Here is a 26,320-nt window from a genome sequence, read left to right as displayed (position 1 = left end):
GTTTCAAGCTATAGTGATTTACTAGCTAGCTACATCTGGTTGCACCATTAACAACAAAAGGATCATCTTAGCTAGTAAAGACTTTAGTAGGCCAATATGTAGGCTTTAGTAGGCTGTCGAAAGCTAGCTAGCTAGTAAGATAGCTGAGCCAAAAGCATGTGCTAATCCTTTGTAGGTATGACTTTGTTTTATTTATATATACATTACATACATGGAGAAATATGGGTTTCAGTGTTAATAGCATTCATGCATTTACAATAAGTAGGAAACATCCAATAATGCTAAGCTAACCAACGCAAACAGTATAACATTACTGGTGTAAAGTTTTGCATGTAAAATTGTGTGTTAAATCTTCCCAGTTTACATAATAATTAACAGCATTTCAAAAGTGTCGGACATGTCGACCATATACCATTTTATGCTTTAAACAGGTCCTACATTGAGCTAATGTTACTTTTTAATGTTAAAAAATGTGTGTTAATTATGTTTGGTTGTTCAGTTAGCTACAATGCAACATTATGTGGTGACAAATGTTTTAATTGAGTAATACCTAAATCTCCACTTAAATATTTCACTTCCATAGATCATTAGGCTAACTTTGATCTCATCTGGACAGCTGGTGCAAATGGATCCAGGATTTCAGCACCACAGGAAACCTGACAACACATTTAGATTACCTATCAATATCGTACAATGCTACAGTCTATGTTACAATGCAATTTGGTTAATATACACTGCTTAGTATTCAAATGTGATAGCACAGCTACTGTTACTGTGGCATCAATCTTTAAAGAAAATAAGTAGCACTACCAGTACACACCACAGATGAGTTTTCAAAAAATGTTATTCAAACTTCTTGACTTCCATCCAGGAGCTCACAGCATATCATGAGAAAGTAAATTTGAAAAGCAGCCTGTGTTATATCAAACAGGCCCTTGGTGTGCAGGATAAATAAAGCTTTGTTGGCCTTACTGACACAGAGGTCGAACCCACCTTTATTCACAGTTCTTCTAACACAGCAATTTATAAATTAAGACTGTGGGAGGAAGATATTTTACAACACTTTATTATAATCAAACACAGTCCAATGGTCTCCAATTATGAAGTTTTAATGCAGGTTAATGATAACGTTACTAAACTGAACAAAAAGGATTCAAAAGAATGTCATAAATACAGTCACTAAATTAAAAACTTAAAAAATAAAAAAACTGGTCTGGAACACTGCTGAGTTGGTGTCTTCTGATAGCATACAAAATAACATGTTCACTGGCTGACGTGTGCCACTTTTGGGGGGCGTCAGTGCCTGAGTATACGAAGCTTGGTGCGATCGCCTCAATTGTGTTCTCCCCAACTACTCTCCCATCATCTTCCTCTCTTCATCCACGCTCCCCTTTCGCCTCGTGTCCTCACTGGACATCAACAGTCATGCCATAGTCCGGACTGCTGGCAAACTGAATCTTCCCATCTGTTTCCTGCTCTTCAAACACTATGACCTGTAATAAATAAATGAAAATACCAGCTTAGCCGAGGTCATGAAAGGACAGTAAGTGGGTGGTTGCGCACCAATGTCAATGTATGCACAGAAAAGAAAAGTTGGGAAAGGCAAGAAGGACAAACAGAGTAGATAGGCTACAGTAGATGTACAGTATAAAGCCTTTTCCAGAAAGTACTCCAGACCAACAATATGAAAGCTACAGGGTGATGAATATCAGTAGCTGTGTACTCCAACAGGTTGACCTGGGAATGTGCTTTAAGTTTGGCGTATTAGTGGAGGTGAGTGAAGGAATTAGATAGGATTCAGAAAACATGTACATCTGAGACGTGTGTGCACATAGTGGATACCTAAAACCTTTTCTTCAAAATGTATTTCAAGGACATCTGGAGGAATTTGGCTTTGGTTTTTCATGGGGATATAAACCTGTTATGTACCAACTTTAGCCAAGATTGGATGACATTGCCTAACTGTCCACTATAATGGGTTTAGTAGATTTTAAAATATCCTGTTTCATAACAAACATATGGGAATAAAGACACCCTTAGTGAAAGGTTACCAGTGGAAGACAAGTGTTCCTGTGCAGCGCTGTACATCACTAACAATTTTGAGATCAGGTCATTAATGCTAAAATGTGCTTAAGTTATTTAAAAGTCTCCCGAATAACTGAATGATAAGCACATATAAATAAGACAGAAGTACAGTGCTGTACCTCGTTGTCCCCCTTGTGAAGCCAGGGACCTGGGACGTAGAGGGTTTGCTGAGGACCAATGGACCAGTAGCGACCCAGATTCTTGCCATTGATAAAGACTACACCTTTACTCCAGCCCTGTGAACACAACCAGTGACTGTTCACCATGACAACAGGCAGTTTCAGTCAATTCAATGCTGAATGCTGAATAAAGAAAAGAAACATGTTGAGGACTACCAACAACACATGGCAAGCCTTTGTTTCTAATACAATTAGCATCGTTTGCTTAATAGATCTTGAGCTGTTGTTATTTGCAGCTCTTTGCTTCGCTTCTCAACATCCAGTGACTTCACATTGAGCTTCAGCAATGGAAAACTGAGGGAAAGTTACAAGCTTATAAATACATCCAGACAATTATAGGTGAGCTAGCACGTAATAAAGCTTCTGAAAGAGACTAATTTAGAGAAAATAATGACCAAGCCAAAGTATACTGTAATATTTTAGTCTTTCTAAAGGAGGTATAATAACTAATAATATTGTAGGCTAACATAAGTTTATGAACCCATACTAAAGTTGACTAAAAAGAGGAATAAAAATATCATCTTTTGGAAATTGATCTTAATGCCTCAATTAAGAAAATTAGGAAAAATTCAACCTTTAAGTACACCAATTGTCTTTGTGAATGAATAATGTATCATAAATAAATAAATGTTCTTCCTTAAAATACAGGGGGCATAAGTAAGTACACCCCTATGTTAAATTCCCATAGAGGCAGACAGATTTTTATTTTTAAAGGCCAGTTATTTCATGGATCCAGGATACTATGCATCCTGATAAAGAGATTGGCATGGGGTACTTTACATAAAATCATCTCTCAATGCAAATCAAACCAGCTATTAGGCTAACTGAAATAAAACCATGCCAATCTCTAGGTATGGTGAAGGCTATGTGATGATGTGGGGCTATTTTAATTTCAAAGGCCAAGGGAACTTTAACAGGATGCATAGTATCCTGGATCCATGAAATAACTGGCCTTTAAAAATAAAAATCTGCCTGCCTCTATGGGGTGTGTATACTTATGCCCCCTGTATTTTAAGGAAGAACATTTATTTATGATACATTATTCATTCACAAAGAAAATTGGTGTCCTTAAAGGTTGGATTCCAATTTTTTTTTAATTAAGGCATTAAGATCAATTTCCAAAAGATGATTTTTTTATTCCTCTTTTTAGTCAACTTTAGCATCGGTTCATAAACTTATGAGCACCACTGTATAATAAAAATCAAATAAAAAATATGAAGAAATTCACACTGAATCTTAATTTCTGGTGTCAAAAGTCCTATCAGATCTACAAAAGAGAGATTCCTATATGTATTGTCTATGTGGTGAAGACAGCTTACAGGACCAGAATGTATGAATAAATATCAGTCCTGTGCTGCCAAAATTGTCTGGCCAAAGCTCAGGTATCCATCCATCCATCCATCCATCTTCGTCCGCTTATTCTGGGTCAGGTAACATATACTTAATACTATAAGGCACTTATATATGTGAATTATCTATGAAAGTACGGCTTGATTTCTGATCAATCTAGAGGAAGTCAAATATCAAATTTAATAAATGTCCTAACTTGATTTTCAATGTGAATCTATGAGAGGTTGTGGAAAATAACCCAAACACCAGTCAATATACAGTAATCCTATCCAATAATAAAGCCCGGGAACCAAATACGGTAGTACCCTTTTTTCCACTGTTCCGTTTTTGGTTCAGATTTTGTATTGAAGTATTGATCAACTTAATGTCAGTCTGTAGTTTGTAGTGCTGCTGGATTGCAAGCCCACTGGCTGTCCTACTCACAGGGAGCTTGATGAAAGTGTCTTTAGGAAAACTGTTCACATAGAGTCTGGCCTGGAAAAACCCTGGGAAGGAGGGCCGCTGACGCATAGACATCCAGTGGCCTGAACTCTCAAGTCTGTAAAAGGAGAATACATTGCATACTTTTCATTTTGCTCAGATTACAGATTACACTCTTCTTCTCTAATGTATTGCTTGGATGCAGTCTTATGCAGTTTTTCCTCAAAAACTCAGTCTTGACTTTTAAGATGCAATAGCATTTGGCATGTACAAATAGTAGATTTGGATATTCCACTTTGTTATTACTTACTTACTTTCTTCTTTTATTATTATTATTATTATATATCTGTATGGCAGGTGTGCGCTAGCCTCATGAGATCGTCCTGATCTCACGAGCTCCAGTTTTCCACTCGCAGATCAGTCTGGCATCTTGAGACAGAGAAAATTTGGAGCCGTTCGCCAAACGACCGACCAATCAGCGTTGGTTTTGAGGCGGGTTTAGGTGTGACGCAACGAGAAGCAACTGTTCAGTCTAAACAACATGGCGGCTTCCATGGATGAGATGAGCCTAGCTATCGCGCAAGTTTTATCCGAATTAGAAAGTATTCCTTCATTGAAAGAAGAGCAAAAAACGGCACTGGAGGCTTTTCTCGGAGGAAAAGATGTTTTTGCTCTTCTCCCGACTGGTTTCGGCAAGAGTTTGATATATCGTTGATCTGATTGGTTGATTTGGCCCATCTATCACCAACATAGGTGGTGATAGACAGATGGTTTATCCAATCAGCTAACCAGTATTTTCGCCCCTTCCCAAAAGTTCTCCAACGGAAAGTTCCCAGATGGATATGCCGAGCAAATGCGAAGTAATCCATCTGGCGGAGTCAGGTTAGGTGTACGCATGTGTGGTTTGTGAGCCTGCGTGCATGTGTGGAATGTTAATGAACCATTTCAGGAGCTGCACAGCAAACTTTGTTGTACAATGTGCAATGACAATAAATGCATTCTATTTCATTCTAGGTGTTCAGCCAGCAGTACACAGTGTATCATGTCATTCGTATTAATATGTCTACAGTAAACGTCAAGTGAAACTTTGGACATCGATTGCAGGGGAAATATTCAGAATCACTATCTTTGTTTTGGCAATAGGTTATATTTTGCCTCCAAGTACATTCAAAAGGTTGCCATGATGGAAGAAAAAAATACTTCCTCTGTTATGCTTTTTTAGTGTTCACTTAGACAGGGCTTCAGGCCTTGACATTTCCAAGATGGTGCTGATGTTAAAAGATTGCAATTTTTCAATACATGAAGAGAGACCCAAAAAATGTCTTGAAAATATATGTAGATAGTTCTCTAAGTACAAATACAAACATCTGAAGAAACTAGGTCAGCTAATCCTAGTGACCTTGATGTTTATGTGTGCAACAAATATGAGTTGCATACCGAATGTAATCAATATAAGAAATTTGAAATATCAACACATAATAAGGAAGGGTTATGGAAGATGTTTGACTTAAATCCAGTGTCAATGGCACTAAGGCTGCATGGGATTAGCAATGTAGAAAAGCATTTTAATATTGTAATAAGGAAACAGCATGAGGGAAATGCATTTGCACCTTGGGGTGCACTGGGTCGTGCCAAAATGACCTTATAATACTTGGCTGTTGTGGAGAAATTACCAGACCTATTAAGACTATTATGGGATGGGTCCCACATTAAAGGTCTCCCACCATGTTTGGAAATTTGTACAAGACATTGCGCATCTAAGACAGCCTTTGGCGTCTAACAAATATTAACATGTCCAAAAGTAAATCACTTGCACCATTTCACATTATTCCATTGTATAGCAGTCAATGCGTGTGTACTGGCACTGTGCAAGGTTTGAATGAACAGTTGTATTAAGCCGCTGTCTCTGTGTTGATTCAATGATCTTGTCAGATCTTTGGTAAATATATTGTAGTATTTAACAAAAAATCCTGTTTAACATTTAATTACTGTTTTTCTTTGTTGATGCAGCAGGTTTGGCATGTTGCTGACTTTCATGACTGCCTCAGTGAATACATTTTTATGTTTTGTGACCAACAAATGAACTGATTTTAATGTAGTGTTTTCATTATTTTATCCAGCTGGAGCTTAACATTAGTTTACTACTGTGTATTATGAACACCTTGTGCTGTCACTGTGGAAAAGTAAACACCAGCTTGATCTGCCTACCTTAATTTTAGCGACAAAAAGGTAGAATGTTCCTTATGTTGAGGATCTAAAACAGAGGTCTTCAACGTTTTTTTTTAAAGGACCCCTTAACTGAGAGTGAGATGGAGCAAGGACCCCCTACTATATATATGTATAAAATTAAGTTGCATATTTAACTGGGCGTCAAAAAGGTGTAGGGCGGCCTAAAGTCTTTACATATACCTTTTTTTTTTTTCTTCTTTTTTTTTAAACGTCACTTTATTCCAGAAGTCATATACAGATTATGACAAATGATATAAAGCATATACAGGTCATCATATACATACCTTTTTTTGCACAGAATACTAAGCTATCAAAATAATAATTGTTGGCATGATTTTATAAATCATCTCTTAATGTTAATCATACATGTGGCACAGTGAATCCTTATTAACTGTATCTGTGGATGGCTATCTTAGTGACTACCAACCAAGGCCAGTATGCCTATTATCAGTGGGGATTTATATTTGCTAATAATATGTTGGATTCATGTTAAGACATTTTAATTTTTGAAAAAACTTTCAAAAATGAACAATTATTTGGAGACCCCACTGCAGTGACTCTGAGGACCCCCTAGGGGTCCCGGGACCCCCTGTTGAAGATCTCTGCTCTAGAACATTGACAACAGCAAAGATATTCACTGACTCCCGCCATGTGGTCTACCTACTGTACTGCTCATAATTTGAGATGTTTCACATGAGACACTGAAATAGCTGTGGGTTGGACTGTGTTTTGAGTTCTGCATTTTATCATCAAGTATAATTGGCTGGACTGAATCAGGACCAGGCGGACTTACTGACAGAGAAACACAAACATGTAGGAAAACTGGGTAATAATTGAAAGACACAAACCTGTTTACAAAGCCTGGCTTCATATCCAGACTGCGAATAATGAAGTCACGGAGGGGGCGCTTGTTTAACTCGATATCTCCCACAAGACCTGGAAGGTGAGTCAAAGCTGCTTTAAGTTTGTTTTTTTTGGATCTTAAGACACTGTTAATTAGTTTCCTTCAAGGTATCTAATTAAAAATATCATCCAGCAAGACTTCTGCTGACTGGAACTTCTACAAAATCAGTTTACAGAACAACTCGTACCTTTGCGCTGGTCATCCAGGGTTTTCCCATAATTCACTCTTCCACAGTTCTCAACCAGTAAACTTAGAGTTCTTTTTCCCTTCAGTAGAAAAATGCATAAAACATGAGAGGCATTACTGAAAAAAAAAGTCCTTTCACCTTGTCTGGCTTTAGTAATTGATCAAGGCCGATCTGAGTCTGCACTTTTCTGTAAGGTTGAAGTTTACTATTTAGAGATTTGTTGAAATAAATGGTCGTTAGGTTTGCTGATGGCTTAATACTGGGACCTTGCTGCCAAAAACATCTATTGGCATCCCCTGCAGCTTTTACATGCTGTTAAATATTCTATATATATTTTATTAAACTTTATGCTTTTGAAAGTAGCTAACAGCAGACTAGGTCTTAACTACATACAGAAGACACACACACACACACACACACACACACACACACACACACACACACACACAGTACCTTTCCATCAAGGAGTGCAAGTTCTTGCGTCTTATAATCCAGAACACCAACAAAATGTTTGTCCACAAAAGCCTCGGAAGAAAAAGATTGTAACAAATATAAAAAAAAAATGCCACATCAGAAAATATTCTTGCTATTTCTATAATTATTATTAATTGTATTACTACAATCAGTAATTCACTGAATTATAAATAAAAACTTTTGAAAACTCCAGGCCCCCACGTTTGATATTAACACCAGAGCAACTGGTAGCAGCCTGAGCTTGATTAATAGTACTCCACACGTACAGTACACTGATCAGGGGTGTGATTTCTAACAGATTACAGCTTAAACGTTCTCACAAACAAAAGTGTAAATGTGTGATTGTGGATGCATTATGTCGGCGTCTGTCCTCCTGTCCTGTCTTTACCAGTGCTCTGTCTCTGATGTTGTTCTTTGAGTTGAGGGTTCCTTTGCTGGTGATGGTGGTCTCATACAGTGTGTAGCCGTAAGACTGACCATTGTTATTGTTGACAGGGAGATTCTCCATGTTCACCGGCCTCTCTGACTTCAAAGGCTAAAAAAAGTAATATGCATATAAAGAGCTTAAGACAGACACAAGGTTTGTTGTTGATACAATGTACCTTAAAGGTGCTCTAAGCGATGTTGGGTGACGTTTCAAACGAAACGAGGCTAACTCGCCCCTCCCTCCTCCTCATCCCGTCCCCTCTCCCTCCCTTCCGTGCTTCCGTGCACTAACCCCTCCAACCGCCACCCCCAAATCCTTCTTGTCGGTTATTGACTGGAACGCTGGAACACTGTTTGTTATGTTTCGTGGGGGCAGGATTGTTTTTGTTGCCGTTTGTGGAGCCTGGGCTGTCTACAGAGACCGCGTTTTTTTTACAGTGTGTTGAGGGGACAGGCAGCTCGCGGATAGTGAGATGTTTGCTGTATGTGACAAAAAATGTTGTAGCCTAAAAAACACGTGACATCGTTTAGAGCACCTTTAAAAATCAGAAAATCATGTTTTTAAAGAGGTTTTCTTTTTTTACATGAAGTTTGCTGTATTTAAACGGACAATATGTAATTTTCTGCTGTAAGGGGTCTCTCAATCAAAACCATGGATGTAAACACGGACTTTTGACGACGTCGTAAATTATGGGAGTTGTAGTTTACATTGTTTAACACAATTGCCGATTAAAATATATCTGTTCACAGATGGGTTTATCCATTATAGTTTTATCCACGTTACATTTAGTAACGTTTATTCATGTCATTCTGATAAAATAGCTGCAGTTTCCCCCACATAATTAGGTTTTCTTGATTTGATTTGTATTGGCAGCTAGCTAGTTGACCAGTTAGCGTGAAAGCAAACTAACATTAGCCAGCAGCTAAAACCACAAAATCGCAATATATTTCACGTATGTGTAACTTTTTGGATGTTTTCAGCATCAGGGGGGGAACGTTACTCAACACCGCTGAGAGACTTACTTCGCGGCTGGGGCTGGCTGCTGTGGATGTGTCGTGTTCCTGGGGCTGTTGTCCGCTCTCATCCCGACTGAAGTCCCTTAGCGCGGAGAGTGAGGCAGAATAACCAGGGTGGGATAGCTGGCTAAATTAGCATTTGATTTGTCTTCTAGCTATAGCTACAGCTAACGTTAACGATAGCTGGCAAACGTAATCGTGGGTTAGCCCAGTGCTGTTTAACGTTAACTTTACCTTGATTAAAACAATTATACTTAAAATAAGTTAATGAGCGTGTTGAACGATGTTGTAACCTTATAACGTTCCTCACCAAGCATTAGCATGTCAATGTAGCACATAGCGTTAAGCTGGATCGATCGATGTTGAAATCCATCAATAAATAAGATCTCTGCTGTATTACTGTGTTGTGGCATGTAATCAATGACAAAAATGATGCTGTTTGGCAGAAAGCAAGCTGTATTACCGTTACTGAGTATTGTTCTTTCTGTGACATTGTTTGATTTACAATTACTCTCGAACGTATCAACTGGGTTCCCTTTTTTTTAGGAAGTTAGAGTAATTAGAGGGGTCAAAGGTTTTACGACGCCACTGACAGGCGACTAAATGAAACGTTCCGTGTCATTAAAATAAAATAACTAGGGCTGTCAGCATTAACACGTTAATCGCGATGCGATTAAGGGCCAATCATAATGCGTTAATTTTTTTTAAATCGCATTAATCGCATGCCGGCATTTATGAATTTATTTTACACTTCACTGGGCTTGCCGTGGTGCCTAACAGGCTACTATTTTGACCCTTTGCTGCACCTTTACTTATCATCAAGCTTCCATATTTCCTCCTGCTGCAGGCTGCAAGCATGAAGGAGAAAGACAGCGTCAACACAACTCTGAATGGTGCTTTTAATTTTCTAAAACTCCCGGACGGCTCGTAGACATGTTGAAAGCCATATGCACATTGTGTAAAGCCGAATTAAAATATCACCGAACCACGTCAAGCTTGAGCTACCACCTACGAGCTAATTAACGTGACTCAGGTTGATGCTACTCACTAGCATGCTACACACTCAGGCAAAGCAGTATTTTGGAGAGTGCTACTTGCCGACCTGTGGATGAAACCAAATCCAAAAAAATTACTACAGCTCTTGCGAAACGGGTGGCAACTAACTGCAGACCTGTCAGCATTGTAGAGGACTCGGGTCTTAAAGACGTACGTGGTTGGCATGTTCTGACCCGTCTCATTGCCGTCGAGGGGGACAGCTGCAAGGTGCTGCAAACGCTGTCTCATTAACTGGTGATCACTGGACGTCAGTGAGTAATCAACATTATTTAGGAGTTACTAAACACTATATTGACTCTGGTAGTGGTTTAGTTAGGTACTTGGAGGAATTGTGCAATAATGATAGATTCACACATTTTTCTTTTGTTTACAGTAAATAAATAATAACAAATACAAATCTTAAAGTAAAGTTCATAAAGTAACTTTCTTTGCATTCATTTGATTCCCAATCAAGATCCACTGTTAAGAATGGCTTTCCATTGTTAATATGTACTTAAAAACATGCAAAATAAAAATGCATGAAATGCAAAATAATACAACTTTAATCATGTGATAAAATATGTGATTAATCGCGATTAACTATAGAAATTCAGCGATTAATCACGATTAAAAAAAATTAATCATTGGACAGCCCTAAAAATAACTTTCTCTGGGTTTGAACATCGTTGGAAACATTTGGGATAGTGTACACAACTCGGCAAAATATATAACATAGGTATAGTCGTTTTTAGACATTTTAATGCAGAAATGTTACATATTGTACCTTTAAAGGGAACACGCAATCACGAAACCACTCTCAATGCAGATTGGATCGTATGATTCCCACCACACAATCTCCCACTTGCAAGATGGCTTCACCCAAAGTGACAATTTATCAAACCTAATGAAGCTTTCCTGTCTGGTGTTCAGAGCAATTCTTGTATTCAGCAGCATTCTTTTGCATACCCTTGGGAAGTGCATTATGCACTCTTCACAAGACAATAAACACTCCCTGCTATGACACAATTAACCACGTACTTCCAAACACACAGATACAACATCAAACTCAGACATCCCACTCAGTCTTTCTGAAGCCTCTGAAGAGAAAACGCGCTTTTTAAACAAGCGTGTGTGGCTGGTCAGGGGCGAAGTAATTGTCGTCTCAGAGGGAAGCAAATTATTGCGACGGGGAGTGAATAATTAATGTTGTAAGTGACTGCCAGATGTGCTACATCTGGTTTGAATATAAATGCCCCTGAAGAGCATGGTGTAAATGGCTGAACTATACTGGTAGACATGAAACTGAATAGACTCAATGACCCCATCCAAACAGGTTTTTAACCAATCACTTGGCGAGGGAAATTTTCTGTTGCATTTTATTTCTACAACAACCTGCTTTAAGTCATTAAGCTGCATCATTTGGTTGCTGCTTGTCGCTGAGCAGGCCACTAGTGCAGTCAGGAGAGAATGTCTTGCTCAGGGGCACCTCATCAGCAGTTGTTCATTAACGGAGGAGTGTTACTCATTTACTTCCCTTCTCAGACTTCCTCAATAGATCCAAGAGATCAAGCCGGTGGTGGACAATGGCTGCAAGCTCACTTCCCTCACTTTCAGATTACCACAGTCACATCTGTACTTTACCTGGACTTCAGAGCTTCAAATGTACTGTATGTATTTTTTTAAATCAAGAAATGAAATGATTTTGTACTGGGGTTTGGTTTATGTATTAGAGGAGCACATGCTACTGTGTATCTAATTATATGATATTAGGGGTATTACAATTCATTAGGGTTAGGGGTATTTTTTTGCAATGCCACAACAAGAGCCACTAGATAACAGAAGGGTAATTTGCAACAACAGTTTGAGTTTCTCCAGGGTTTTTTTAGTGACGCAATTTAATGCGCCATTAATTTAAAGACGTGTACCTGAAGGCACCATGGAGTCCCTTTGGAGCAGACATGCTTTACCTTTGTTGTTTGTTTACATAACTCTCACAGGAAGGCAAAATGTTGCCACACCGGTGACTTCAGGGAAGCAGGTGTCTAAAAAAGTCAAGCTGCAGGCTAAAGATAAATTAACATTTACCTGTGTCTTTAGCTGCATGCTACCAGCTGGTTAGCTACGCTGTGTCTGTTGTCTTTTTCTTCGGACGTGTGCAAGTAAGCGGGTGTGGAAAGAGAAAAAAATACTGGGGGGGGGGTCGCTGATCCTGCTTCTGATTTTGATCAATTTTCGAATTAAAGCGCCCATATTATGCTCATTTTCAGGTTCATAATTGTATTTTAAGGTTGTACCAGAATAGGTTTACATGGTTTAATTTTCAAAAAACACCATATTTTTGTTGTACTGCACAGCTCTCTCTCACTGCTGCAGATCTTCTTTTCACCTGGTCTCTGTTTTAGCTACAGAGTGAGACCTCTTTTCTTCTTCTGTACTATCTTTGATTGCACTCGCACATGCAGTAGCTCAGATGTAGATCATGTCAGCTAGCTAGCTCCATAGACAGTAAAAGAAAGGCTGTTTCTCCAACTTCGGTCAGTTACAAGGCAGGATTAGCTGGGAGACTTCTAAATGAGGGCGCACATGTAAGTAGTTCTTTTGGAGATTATGGTGAACTTGTGTGTGTTGTAGCAGTGCTTTGCTGTGAGAGCAGGTAGCATGCTAGTTGCGGTTAGCCAGCACGTTTCGGCTGTGACGTCACAAGCCGTGCCCGATTTTGAACAGCTCACCCGGAGACTGAAGGCAGAACACATTCAGAAACCGTATCTCACTCAAAACAGCATGGATGGATTTTTTTTCAAAGTTGGTATGCGTGTGGAAGCACCAGAGACACAAAAGAACACCCCAAATCCCAGAAAATGTGTTTTTTTTCATAATATGGACACTTTAAAATCATTATTGTGACACCCCTATTGGTCATCATTTGGATAGACCAAATGCCATCCTGGAAGATGTGCAGAAGATATTGACGAGTTACTTCATATATGATGTCAATAGAGATATTGTAGTGATTTGCTTGAGGTAATTACATGGACAGAATCAAAAGAAAAAACAATGCCAACAGGTACAAGAGCACAGGTGACTACTGTGATTATTTGTGTTATTGTGACCGAACAGTGGGGTTGTTTCTATCACTGCTAATGTTGATTGACTGTAAAATATGGCTAGCAAAGCTGGTTACAGATTATAATAACTACTGGCAACGGGTAGTTAACAGATGTAATATGTCATATCAATAGGGATAGGAAGCTTGTGCTACTATTACTGGTTCTGTAAATACACCTGTCCTCGGGCTGGGATAGTCTTAGGGAATCAGACCACAACGGACTCTGCACATCCACATAATTAACATCAAATGCTCTTTGAGTTTATTTGATTGGCTTGTGTGTACTGCTTATGGAGTAAATACACAATTAATGTATTATTGTCATCTGTCAACAACCTTCTGACTCTGTTTTGAGCATTGCTACACAGGTGATGTTTATTATTTATAACTCTCACAGGAAGGCAAAATGTTGCCACACCGGTGACTTCAGGGAAGCAGGTGTCTAAAAAAGTCAAGCTGCAGGCTAAAGATAAATTAACATTTACCTGTGTCTTTAGCTGCATGCTACCAGCTGGTTAGCTACGCTGTGTCTGTTGTTGTCTTTTTCTTCGGACGTGTGCAAGTAAGCGGGTGTGGAAAGAGAAAAAAAATACTGGGGGGGTCGCTGATCCTGCTTCTGATTTTGATCAATTTTCGAAATAAAGCACCCATATTATGCTCATTTTCAGGTTCATAATTGTATTTTTAAGGTTGTACCAGAATAGGTTTACATGGTTTAATTTTTCAAAAAAACACCATATTTTTGTTGTACTGCACAGCTCTCTCTCACTGCTGCAGATCTTCTTTTCACCTGGTCTCTGTTTTAGCTACAGAGTGAGACCTCTTTTCTTCTTCTGTACTATCTTTGATTGCACTCGCACATGCAGTAGCTCAGATGTAGATCATGTCAGCTAGCTAGCTCCATAGACAGTAAAAGAAAGGCTGTTTCTCCAACTTCGGTCAGTTACAAGGCAGGATTAGCTGGGAGACTTCTAAATGAGGGCGCACATGTAAGTAGTTCTTTTGGAGATTATGGTGAACTTGTGTGTGTTGTAGCAGTGCTTTGCTATTGAGAACGAGGTAGCATGCTAGCGTTAGCATTAGCATGCTAACGCTAAGAGCTAACGGTTGCGGTTAGCCAGCACGTTTCGGCTTGTGACGTCACAAGCCGTGACGATTTTGAACAGCTCACCCGGAGACTGAAGGCAGAACACATTCAGAAACCGTATCTCACTCAAAACAGCATGGATGGATTTTTTTCAAAGTTGGTATGCGTGTGGAAGCACCAGAGACATTTTTCATAATATGGACACTTTAAAATCATTATTGTGACACCCCTATTGGTCATCATTTGGATAGACCAAATGCCATCCTGGAAGATGTGCAGAAGATATTGACGGTTACTTCATATATGATGTCAATAGAGATATTGTAGTGATTTGCTTGAGGTAATTACATGGACAGAATCAAAAGAAAAAACAATGCCAACAGGTACAAGAGCACAGGTGACTACTGTGATTATTTGTGTTATTGTGACCGAACAGTGGGGTTGTTTCTATCACTGCTAATGTTGATTGACTGTAAAATATGGCTAGCAAAGCTGGTTACAGATTATAATAACTACTGGCAACGGGTAGTTAACAGATGTAATATGTCATATCAATAGGGATAGGAAGCTTGTGCTACTATTACTGGTTCTGTAAATACACCTGTCCTCGGGCTGGGATAGTCTTAGGGAATCAGACCACAACGGACTCTGCACATCCACATAATTAACATCAAATGCTCTTTGAGTTTATTTGATTGGCTTGTGTGTACTGCTTATGGAGTAAATACACAATTAATGTATTATTGTCATCTGTCAACAACCTTCTGACTCTGTTTTGAGCATTGCTACACAGGTGATGTTTATTATTTATGTGCCTTCAATTTTGGCACTCTCTGTGCATCTGTGGCTTACCTTGTCAGTGAAATGCAGACTGTCCCACAGAGACAGGTGCTGGTGGATGACAACAGGCTGGTACGCTCTCCTTTCCTGATGAGAGGGCAGTTCAGGTAGAGGCTGGGCTGGAAAACAAGGAGGCAGTTATTCTGTCTGTATATGAATTCATTTTCATTTTTATTCTTTATTTGCCCAGGGGATGCAAAGAAGTCCAAACAAAGGGCATTTTGAAATGATTACCACATGATGTATACATTGCCCACATGTGCATACATTTGTTCTTAGGCAGAAATCTCGTAAAACTTGCCACGGTAAGAACTGTTGCACCTACATACAGTATTACACCTGAGAGAGAGAAAGAAAGAGGGAGCCAGTAGAGGGCTGTTTTGCAAATTTAAATAATTGTAAACCATTTAAAGCTTAAAAGCAAACCATAGCAATGTCTTTTGTGTAGAGCTGGTACTAAGAAAAAGTGGTGATGTGTTAACTTTTTGGCCTGCTTTAGCTTAACCAGCAAAACATCAGAGGAGGAGTCTTCCTCCACTAAAGCCTTTGAATCACTCAATACCAATAATAAAAGTGACCTGTCCCTAGGAAACTGCTTTTAAGGCTCCTTGGGTGAGCCCTTTGCCCTCCACAGCAGCATCCAGTTTGTAGTCCATGTTGCAAATCAGTCTCTTTACAACAATTAACAGTGGTTATCCTACCCCTCACTGTTTTTAAAGGTGTTAAAGCATGCAGCGACACCAGCGGTCCCTCTGGAAAAGGCTTGACAGCATTTCCTATCACCAAGTGGTAACATCTGGATCACTTAAGGTAAGCTTTCTCCTAAATAGCTCGCTCGCAAGCCAGTGCCACTGTAAGTATATATAATGTGTCAAAGCTAAGAGGGGAAGAGTGTCTGTTGAAAATACATTTCTATAAAACTATGTCACAGATTTGGAACAAAGCCCATATTATCCCAAAATGTCCCGTATAATCCTGTATGGAAGAGATTGTGTTATTTATTTGTCATTTGACTTTCCTTGCAGAAGATCGTCAACTGATGATTACAAGAATAAATACGTCAAATCATAAACTGCTTTAAGATAAATGGGTACTATCAATAGTGAGCTGGCATACTGCAAGTACACAGACATACTGTGGAGTGCAGATGTATGTGTAGCTTGTTTAGGTTATATACTGTATATTTGTAATTTTTGACAGCTTTGTAATAATAAGACAAACCCCAAAGCGTAAATGTCACAGGTCTACTTTAGAGCCATGTTGTTGTCAAAGATTTTTGACAGATCATGCTGAATCCATGCCAGGTTATGCAAAAACAAAACCACAGGGAAAAGAATAACTGACACACTGTACATGATTTGACAACCAAACAACAATAAAATGATCTAATTATAAAATTGTGTCATGTGTTCATAGTTGCTGAGCAGAACAAAAAGCCTTCTCAGACTCTCATATCCAGGCCACTGCTCATTGTTCAGCAGACTACAAAACATAAGGAGTATTCACGCACATGCAGCTTGTCAAACTATCTTCAATCACAACAACTCTGACTCAATTATTACTTTGTTTTGCTGGATTCAATCCCAGATTGCCAAAAGCTACATTTTCATTTGTGGCCACAAAACACCTGAGACTTCTTCCCAGAACCAAAAACCCTTGTTTTACAAATAGAGAAAACTGCAAAAGACATAAACATGATAAAAGGCCTAGTATGTAATTTTCACAATGGGTGGTAATTGAGGGTCTTTGACTTGGGCAGACATCTCACACACATGCACAAACAAACACAAACCCATATCTAACCCGTGTTTGTAATCATATGCAAAGTTATCCTACTTTAGCCTACAGAGAGCAGGTTCTACAAGGAGAATTAACTTACGTAAGTGGGGATATGAAAGGAAAGGGAGAGAAAGAGAGACAGAAGATGTGGGGCCTGACTCAGCAACAACACACGACACTCACCGTGGTAGTAGCTGAATAAATTCCTCAGAAGATGGTACTTGGTGGTGTAATCCCCAGCCTCAGATAATGGAGCATCGTAATCTAAAAGATAATGCGCTATCAGAACAGCAGGCTCAGGAGCCGGAGAGAGGCAGGGATGCCTGTTACAGTGGCAGATGCTTTCACTGTGCTCCATTATCAAACATCTTGAGACAGCAGTGGGCCGAGACACATTTTAGGGTTATCTTGACAAAAAAATTGAGCCTTTTTGAGGCAAAAAGGTAAAAGGCATTCACAGGAGTAAACACAGGTATGATGACTGCTGAAGGTCAGAAGTGGTCTTCCCTACTGGGGAACAGTTTTCAGAATTCTCCTCTTTTCTCAAGAACGAGGTCATTACAATGTTAAGTACCCTAGAGAAGAATATAAAACCAATTGTACCATCTTTAATTTACATTTTATTAGGTAATTAATTCATTAATGCACACTGCATATTCAAATTTCAAAGCAGCCGAAGGTCAGAGGCTCAGGAATAGAGATAGCGCCATCTACAGACATTTCAAATATCCTTATTATGTTTTAACCTACCTCCACTATTCACATTTGTTTCAAGCAGATATGCTTAGAATGTACCTACTGACTGTATTTCAAGAAGGTTATTGCTTGATGATTATGTACACTCAAGCTTATGGACTGTTTCAGCCTACTCTGACGCAGAATCAGTGGGCTTTTCAAAATCAGGATACAAACTGCAGAAGTGTTAAGTATCTCTGGCTATTAAAATGCAGTTTTGTGTTGAATGCTTGTGGCATGAACCTAGTTCAATCCTGATCAATCAACCCTGTATATGATGGCGGGGGGGTTTCCTCCTAACTCACAAGGAATTTTGTTCATTCAAATGTTACCAAATGCTGGTCACAAACAGATTCATGACACATACCGTAGCTTGTGACCATAGGTTTAGGTGCTGGTATTCCAACAGCAAACGCTCCACTCATGAAGCCAAAATTTGTCCCTCCGTGGAACATGTAGAGGTTGATAGACATGTCCAGTTTAAGGATCTCTGTGACCACAGGTATCATGTCTGTCAAAAAATAAAAAGACAAATATAACTGAATACTTAAAAGTCTATAATTTATCTTAATTATTCTGATATAGTGAGTAAATCAGAGAATAACAAATACAATGCTAAACATTAAAACCCACAAGTGACAAAAAGAAAAACATATCCACTTAACTTCAGCTTTAACAAGCCACTGTTTCAATATTCCTATTGCCCTCAATTCCAAATCAATTGAAACATGTGACAGACCTCAGCCCCACATACAATTACAGGTTACTATAATTTATTACGGGGCAAAGCTTGCACCCATAAAGAATTGCCTACCTCCTTGCACAAATTGGCTTCCTAGATTTTGCAGCAAACACAGCAGAGCAAGTAATTAGGTATTTAAATTGGACTTTAGCAGTCAAATTGGACTGACTTTAATGGTTTGAATCAAGGACATGAGCCTTAATGAATGACAATTGAGCAGGGTGAGTGACAGAGCCAGACTTGGTTGGTTTCATGGTGGTGGCACTAGCTGTGACCAACTGCTGGGTGTGTTGCAGTCTACAGAGCACTGAACTGTCAACGACATGAATCCCCTCTGAATATTCCAGCGTTCATTTCATAGCTGTGACACTTTCTGCATGGCTAGGGTCTTTTTTTCCCCCGTTCCATTTCTCACTGAGGAAAAAATACATGATAAAGCCTTTCATTTTCAGAACATTTTTAAGTTGTGGATGGCTGCTGGGAATGACAGAGAGTAAAAAGGAAGCTTGAGGTAGCACTGTGTTTGAAATGGGATGTTTCTGAGAGCACTCAAGATGGTGATAGCAGGGTGTGTGTGACTTCCATTAATCTTTACAATTGTCAAACAGGTGTTTTTATGAATGCATATGATGCATGCATATTATGCATTATGCATGTGGAAAGTTACAAAGTACATTTACTGTTAATATTTATTTAACAGCTGTATTACTTTACTAATTAAGATGTTTTATACAAAATGATAAATCAAATCAGGTCCTTTCAGTCGATGATTTTATTCCATAATTGAGTCCTAGCTCGTAATTTTCTGAAAAGATGTGATATGAATATTCCAGCCGTTTTTCAAAGCAGATCAATTTGTTTAAAGTATATTCTGAAATCAAGTTTTTTTGTGTTCCTAAGTAAGATTTCTAGATTAGATGCAGACTAGATTTTCTGTTTAGATGCAGACAGTTGAATATTGCAGCACATACAGCCTGATACATATAAGACATAGCTGCAAATAATTAAAGTACACAATGTTATGTTCCCATCAACTGAAACCTCATTTAATGCAGCTAAGGGCAAGTCAGTCCTAGTGTGTATCCGTGTGAGTGTATGTGTAGCTACAGTATATGTGGATACAGTGGAAGTGCGAGGGCGTGAGATGAATGTGACTGCTGCGAAGCGCAACACCTTCACCTGGGTTCAGTACAGTCAGTGAGAATCAGAGGAGCACATTTTGGAACAATCCTGTACAAAGAAATCTGGCCTCTGAACATGACGTATGTGGCCCAGAGACAAAGTCGAGAGGATGGGACACAGACTCTGGTTTGTGATACTTGGCTCACAATCCACCATGCATGAAAAGTATAAATCTCTGACAAAGCCACAAAACAAGGAAGAAATGACCATATGCTAAGCTGTACATCCCAGCTGCACTGAGTGGGATCTGTGCCTTTTTGTAAAGGAACAACAGCGTTAGAGAGACTGCCTTGCACTCAGTCTGGATAATTTATCTTACACAAACTCCAAAGCAGTGAGCTTGTCCATACGCTGGCTTTCCCCTGGCACCAAGACTGTTTTATTCTCAGCAGAAAAAGGTTTGTCTTAAGCCTTTCTTACCCTAAGACACTGAGACTCTATGTTACCCTCAAGACAGTCTGTTTTACCTTCACAGGGTGTGTATTGGCTCGCAACACAAAACCTGTCTTACCCCTGTCTCAAATTAGCCAGTAGTATCGACCCCTCTGTACAGAAAGAAATCGTTTCACCCACAACAAAGAATCCACCAGTAAAAGTCCTGTCTTACTCTCGCAGGAACACCTGAGTCTTGTCAGGAATTCTATAGCTCTCTCTAAAGAAAACCTGTATACCCAATTCTAAGTTAGTCTTACCCTCAGCTGTGTACACATGATGAAGGTCCCCCCAAAGATCGAACCAGCCAGACCAGTACTCCATCACCAGCTTAGGCTTGTTAGGCTAGTGAGAAAGGTTAAACAAAAGATACTGTTCTTGATGTTCTTTCAGTAACTACTTTATTGCGCGTGCACAAACCTTGGATAAATTGTCTAAAAGATTAAAGATGGTCTTTCATATTATATATATTCTTTTGCTTTTAAGGTAGGTAAGTAACCCCAAAGTTATTTATTGGAAAGAGCAAAGAACTGCTAATGATGCGTCTGCTAGATGATAAGTTTGATCTTTGATTAGATCAGAAAACACACAAATAAGACTCACTTGTATTCCATCGAGATACTTGATGTCATTCGGGTTGAGTTTCTGGAAATTGATGGTTTCTAGTGCTTTAGACACAAAAAGGTAGAACAATAGTGTTACCACATATACTTGTACAAACTAACAAAGATGTAGAGCATCAGTTCAAACTAATACCAAACAGAGCTGTATGAGTTGTTATTGTTTAGAGTTGTGCTTAAACCCCAAGCTTCTTTTGTTGTCTTCAAAGAAGTATTAGCAGGTTAACATAGCACCTTAGACTTTCATGTAAAGCAAACTTCTCTTCAAATCACAAAGTTATCAGGCATTAAAGCTGTCTAACGTGCGCTTCTGCATTAGGAATCAGCCAATGAGGCATTACACTTTAACTGTTCACCTAACATGCAAATCAGGATTAAGAAATCTGCATTTATAAAAAAAAAAAAAATACCCAGAGGATGGTTTATAACAACACTCTGGAGGATCCTGGCCTGCAATTATGATGATGACAATGCATGATTTGCAATGATAATAAAAACAGAAATACTCTTCATCTCAGTGAAGAACAACCTCATTGTTGCATTAAGACAATGTTTGCTAATGCATGTGCATTAAAATAGCATATGTGTCAAAAAAATTATTTTCATATTGCGGCATCACGTTTATGCCATTGTACTTGCAAAAGGAAGAACTTTCTGGTACAACACAGAATCCTTTGTGTGTATTTGTGAACAGCAGCTGCCTGACACCAGGGGCCACCCTTTGGTTCAGACCTCTTGTCGTTGTGTGAAAATACACCAGCCAACATACTGTATGTGTTATTTTGTTTGGGTGTTTGCATGCACAGTCTTGTTTGTCTGTCAGCCCATCTGACAATACCTCCTTTCACTCCGCCACGCTTTAGTCCTTCCCTGTTGTCTGAGGTCAGCAGCAGCTCTGTGATGCCCCTTGACAATAATGCCTGGAAAGAATGAGGATTATGGAGGCAACTACACAAAACAGTGGAAGTATTTTCTGAAATATAATTGACACTTATTTTCAAATTGAGTGAACAGGGGAGTGAGTAAAGGACAGTAGGGAGGACAAAGTAAATAAGTGCACTCTCATCTAGGAGCTGACAAGCATTGTCCAAATAATATACTGTACAATTGTGTTTCTTACCTCCTTCATGAAAGGCATGTAATCTTCATCTTTAGCAAAGGAGCCATATTCATTCTCCACTTGAACTGCTATAATTGGGCCACCCTTGGAGTACTGCACATTAATTATGTGAATAGAGGACATATATTAGGGCCTGGCAGCAGTTCTTGACCATTCCCCAATACAGCTGAATTTTAAAAAGACTGTGAAATGGAAATCAGAGCTTGTTCAATGATGCATGGCGCTGATAAAAAAAAAAGAAGAAAATATGGCTGGGAGGACACAAGTTGAACTATTTAAGTGTTTATGGTGCATTGTATTGTTAACAATGGTTAACATAATGATCAACAGCTGCTAGTTATGGCAGTTTAGGAGGTGGTAACAGAAATATTGCATACAGAGATGAAATATGATTGTGAATACAAGGATCTAAAAATAATAGAAAATATTCTTGGGATTGGATATTTTTTTAATTAACTGGCAGATGCATGCATGCATGTAACCATGAAAACTCTAATTTAAAAATTCTATTTTGAGCATATATGAGTTTTAGTCATAATTTAATTAAATATTTGGTCTTGTATACTTTTTCTAGAAAGTACCTGATGTGGAACAATTTTCTTCATGAGTTGATTAAAGAAGGCGTTGACTGCAGCAGTGAATCCTGGGTAGGTTGTTCTTAGTTTCATGTTTTGATCCCGTAGCAGCCAACTGAAAATAAATCACAACAAAACCTTTAAAATGTCCAAAAAGCAAAATATCACACAAATTCCTCAAAGTGCTGTGCTGTGAACTCTCTTTAGGGTTTTTTTTAGAACATAATCGTACCAACCTAAGCATGACTATCATAAAGTGCAGTGCAGAGGAAGTCATGCTTCACTGCGTGCCCCTAGAAACACTCTGTTTTGATGATTATCAAATAAATATTACCTCAACCCTACACTCCCTGAAGGCAAAACTACTCCAAAAATACCTACTTCCAGTCTTTTTCCCTCCAACATTCACCCCATTATCTGTCAAATCTATTTTGATTACAGAACTAAATGAATTCATCCTTTCAGGGAGATATGCCTGTCAGATTTAATTATCGTTCTCTCTAACACCTCACTAAAAGTCTGGTAAATCATCAGTGATTTTCATCTGAGTAACATTAGAGGTTACTTACATGATGCAAAATGTCCTGTCTTATACTGTATGTAAAGGCCTGTTGTCTTTGTATCATAATAATAACATAATAAAACACTGTAAGGTGGGGCAAATCTCATCAAGACAAATTCTTTGTTGTATAGTATGTAGCAAGACGTCTGGTGAAACTGGCCAAATAGATGACAGAGACAGCACACTTGAAATAATTCACATAACTAAATTATTTTCACAAGTTTAATGGATTTAGCCTGCAGCAAAGATACCACTAAGAAACTGATTATCTGACTGAAAAATGAATTTCCAAGCCAGTGTAAGGGGTTACTTTGGCACCCCATTGGCTATTCTAAAATAATGCTTTACAATGTATGGCTGTAAGGCATATACAAAAGATAACACTTAATTGTAATGGTTACCTGGGTAGTCCCCCCAAATCCCACTCAGCACAGATGTACGGCCCTGGACGTAGAATCACCCAGAGGCCCAAGCTGGCTGCAAGGCGGAGGTAGGCTCTAAGAGAAGGATATAAAATGTGAAAAAAGGGGCTGCCAATTAGGTTGATTTATACAATACATGAGATCAATACAACTTAAAATGTTTACTACAGCAGATATAAAGTGTGGCCAGATAGTTATAATCAAAGCAGATGTTTAATTGTTAATTATATGCCATTCATTCTCAAATATATAATTTCTTTTCATATTCAAATCATATTTTTTTGTTTTGAGGTAGCATGTGCTTCCAGCACTAGACTTGACAGCAAGCAGCACATTTGGTGGAATGCCAATTTATCAATGAATCAAGAAGCACTGATACTGATTGAGTGCACAGCTAATTAATCAAAAAAACATTTCTTAAGGGTAAACCTAAACCATTCGCTGCAGTATCAAAGTATCAAAGCCTGTGGAAAGCTGAGCCCTTCTGCAATACAACAGTGCCATCTACAGGACTCTTAGGAGCGTTCCCTTCATCGTTCCTTACTCTAAATCCAACTGATCCTCAAAGTTGAACACCCCTCGCTCAGGCTCATGCAGGTTCCATGGCACATACCTGAAAACAGAAATAAAACTGATGTTTTTTTATGTGCTTTTAGTATTTTAATGGTAATATTTTTTAGTGGTTTATAAAAGTATAAGACTGCATTTGATTCTTGAAAAAAAAAATCAACTGCTATGTCCCTTTTTCTTATTACTCGTGAATTCTGCTCTACTTTACTCAGATTTTATTTGATCTGTGTATTATCTTCTCCAGTGAAACAAGAATGTGACATGGTTTATTCTGGTGCTTTAAAGTACAGTGTCTACAACCAGCAATGAGTTGCAGTAGGAGCCTACGTTGTGAGAGTATTGAGGCCACAGGCCTTCATCTTTAGCAGCCGGTCCTCCCAGTAGCCTCTGGGGACACGGAAGTAATGGATGGACCCCCCCAGGATGTGGAAGGGTTTTCTCTCTAGAGTGAACTGAGACGAGTTGGCCCTCAGACCCTCCACACGGCTCATTCTTTCTACTTCAAGGCGATTCCTAGGGGGCAAAATACAGAAACTTAAAAACTTCATTTTCAGAAACTGAAAAAGAACTAGTGCAACTGGATCAAAGGCCATGAAGACATTTCAGACATATATCTACAGTATGAAGCAAGCTTGTGAACGAATATGCCCATGAGCAAAATATTTAAACCCAGTTGCACCTGTTCAGAACTCTGTTATCTCTGCATTTGAATGTAATCATGCCAGGAGAGACACAAACTGAGGCTAAGAACGTGTTCTCGGTCATCTTGCAGTAGGCTAATCTAAGGATAATCATTGATGGCTGATTATCCTAAAGCCATTTGATTTTGACTAATCAATTTATGATATTACAAAGCTCTCTACTAAGTATCTATTTACATAATTCAACATAATGATACAACATTAACATGATCTCATTCTGATCAGCAGAAAAGATTTACAGTGAGACTTCCATGGTGATTTAACCTCAAAACAGGATAAAGTGAAGTGTAACAAAGTGACAGGTAACTTGTTATGTGTAACGTTAGTCACGTTCAGTGTCCACTGTCCAGCAGGTGAGAGTTCACAGGTAACTTGCTTGGTTTCTTAAGAATAGAGCTAAGTAGGAATGTATGAATATAGGCAGTAAAATACTAAGCACACACAGTCAAGCTTATATTATAGGGCACCATGGAGAAACTCGAACATAACATTCGAAGTTTCAGTGGGCGCGGTTTCATCCAGAAACATATCTTCATGCATGACACTTGTTAGTTTAATGTTTAGATACTTTCTTCAGGCTCATATTAACTGTTGAAATGTCTGGCTTACCTTGTAAACTGATAGGCAATTATCGCTCCGACAGCAAAACACAGCAGGAGAAAATATCGTTGCTTTAGGGTCAGACGAAGCCCAACCATTGATACGCTTTCCATTGGCAATAACAACACAATTTAAGTAACACTTGCACGTTGAACGTCTCTTGTGTAAAATCTACTTAACGTGCATAACGTTATCTTTTGTGGACTAGAATCCCGTTATCTTAATGTATACGATTATGTCACATCTAACGTTATAGGCTAACGTTATTCCAGTTTCGCAAAAACGATATGATAACGCCAATGAAGTTGAGCTACCCCATAATCACACAAAACTAAATTATTCGTATCGTTACTTCCGGGATTACTAATTCAAAAAAACTAAACATGTCTATGAAAAATGAATGTTATACTAGCTAGTGTGACCAGTATCTGATGTCAGGGGAAGCTAGCGTTAGTATAGCCTAACGTTAGTTGTCCAAAAGTACACACAAACACCCGAGTGTAGGCTGTACTTCTGTAGGGACCGTCCTAAAATTACGCTGCTGAAGAAACGCAGAACATTAAGACCAAGGGTCTAATCAGCATTAGGCCTGTACTTTATTTGCAAATAGCATTTTGTGTATGCAGTGACATTGTTGAATATTTCTCTCTAGTTTTTTTGTAGAAACATGTAGATACAATTTACAAAAATACAATGTAGCCTATTATGTGAAGTTGTTTGACAGCTCTCAGTTGACAACATTGTATGCAATATTCTGTCTATTTTGTTAAATAGATAGCCTATGTCAGACAATGTAGACTGTGAAACCCTTGCTCTTTTTCATCTGTAATTTGCTCTTTTTCATCTGTAATTTGTTGTAATGCTCCTTGTTCTATGGTTTTGAATTTTCATCTTATTAATAGATCATAAAATGTTGATGTGCTCTAGAAGCAAAAGGAAAT

At 38.7% G+C, this 26,320-nt stretch overlaps 1 protein-coding gene across 4 annotated transcripts; it reads right to left on the bottom strand.

The window, feature by feature from the left end:
• Positions 1–1,093: 1,093 nt before the first annotated feature.
• LOC144515596 (beta-galactosidase-1-like protein 2) lies at positions 1,094–25,879 on the bottom strand. 4 transcript variants are annotated; one of them, XM_078246589.1, is made up of 19 exons: positions 25,389–25,879; positions 24,406–24,591; positions 24,053–24,121; positions 23,488–23,583; positions 22,531–22,639; positions 21,950–22,042; positions 21,668–21,749; positions 20,813–20,877; positions 20,470–20,554; positions 18,221–18,364; positions 17,302–17,382; positions 15,352–15,458; positions 8,217–8,363; positions 7,808–7,879; positions 7,355–7,433; positions 7,112–7,199; positions 4,038–4,152; positions 2,205–2,321; positions 1,094–1,493 (listed from the first exon to the last, which is right to left on the bottom strand). In XM_078246589.1, the coding sequence occupies exons 1-19, from the start codon at positions 25,490–25,492 to the stop codon at positions 1,407–1,409; spliced, it is 1,926 nt and encodes a 641-aa protein (XP_078102715.1). In that variant the 5' UTR covers positions 25,493–25,879; the 3' UTR covers positions 1,094–1,406. The 4 variants fall into 4 exon arrangements, with proteins under 4 accessions (XP_078102715.1, XP_078102718.1, XP_078102716.1 ...); XM_078246592.1 differs by lacking the exon at positions 2,205–2,321; XM_078246590.1 differs by lacking the exon at positions 17,302–17,382.
• Between the last annotated feature and the right edge of the window lie 441 nt (positions 25,880–26,320).

This window comes from Sander vitreus, chromosome 3 (genome assembly GCF_031162955.1).
Source record: "Sander vitreus isolate 19-12246 chromosome 3, sanVit1, whole genome shotgun sequence".
NCBI classification, from domain to species: Eukaryota; Metazoa; Chordata; class Actinopteri; order Perciformes; family Percidae; genus Sander; species Sander vitreus.
Note: the sequence above shows the minus strand (reverse complement) of the source record. Positions and strands in the feature narration are given on the sequence as shown.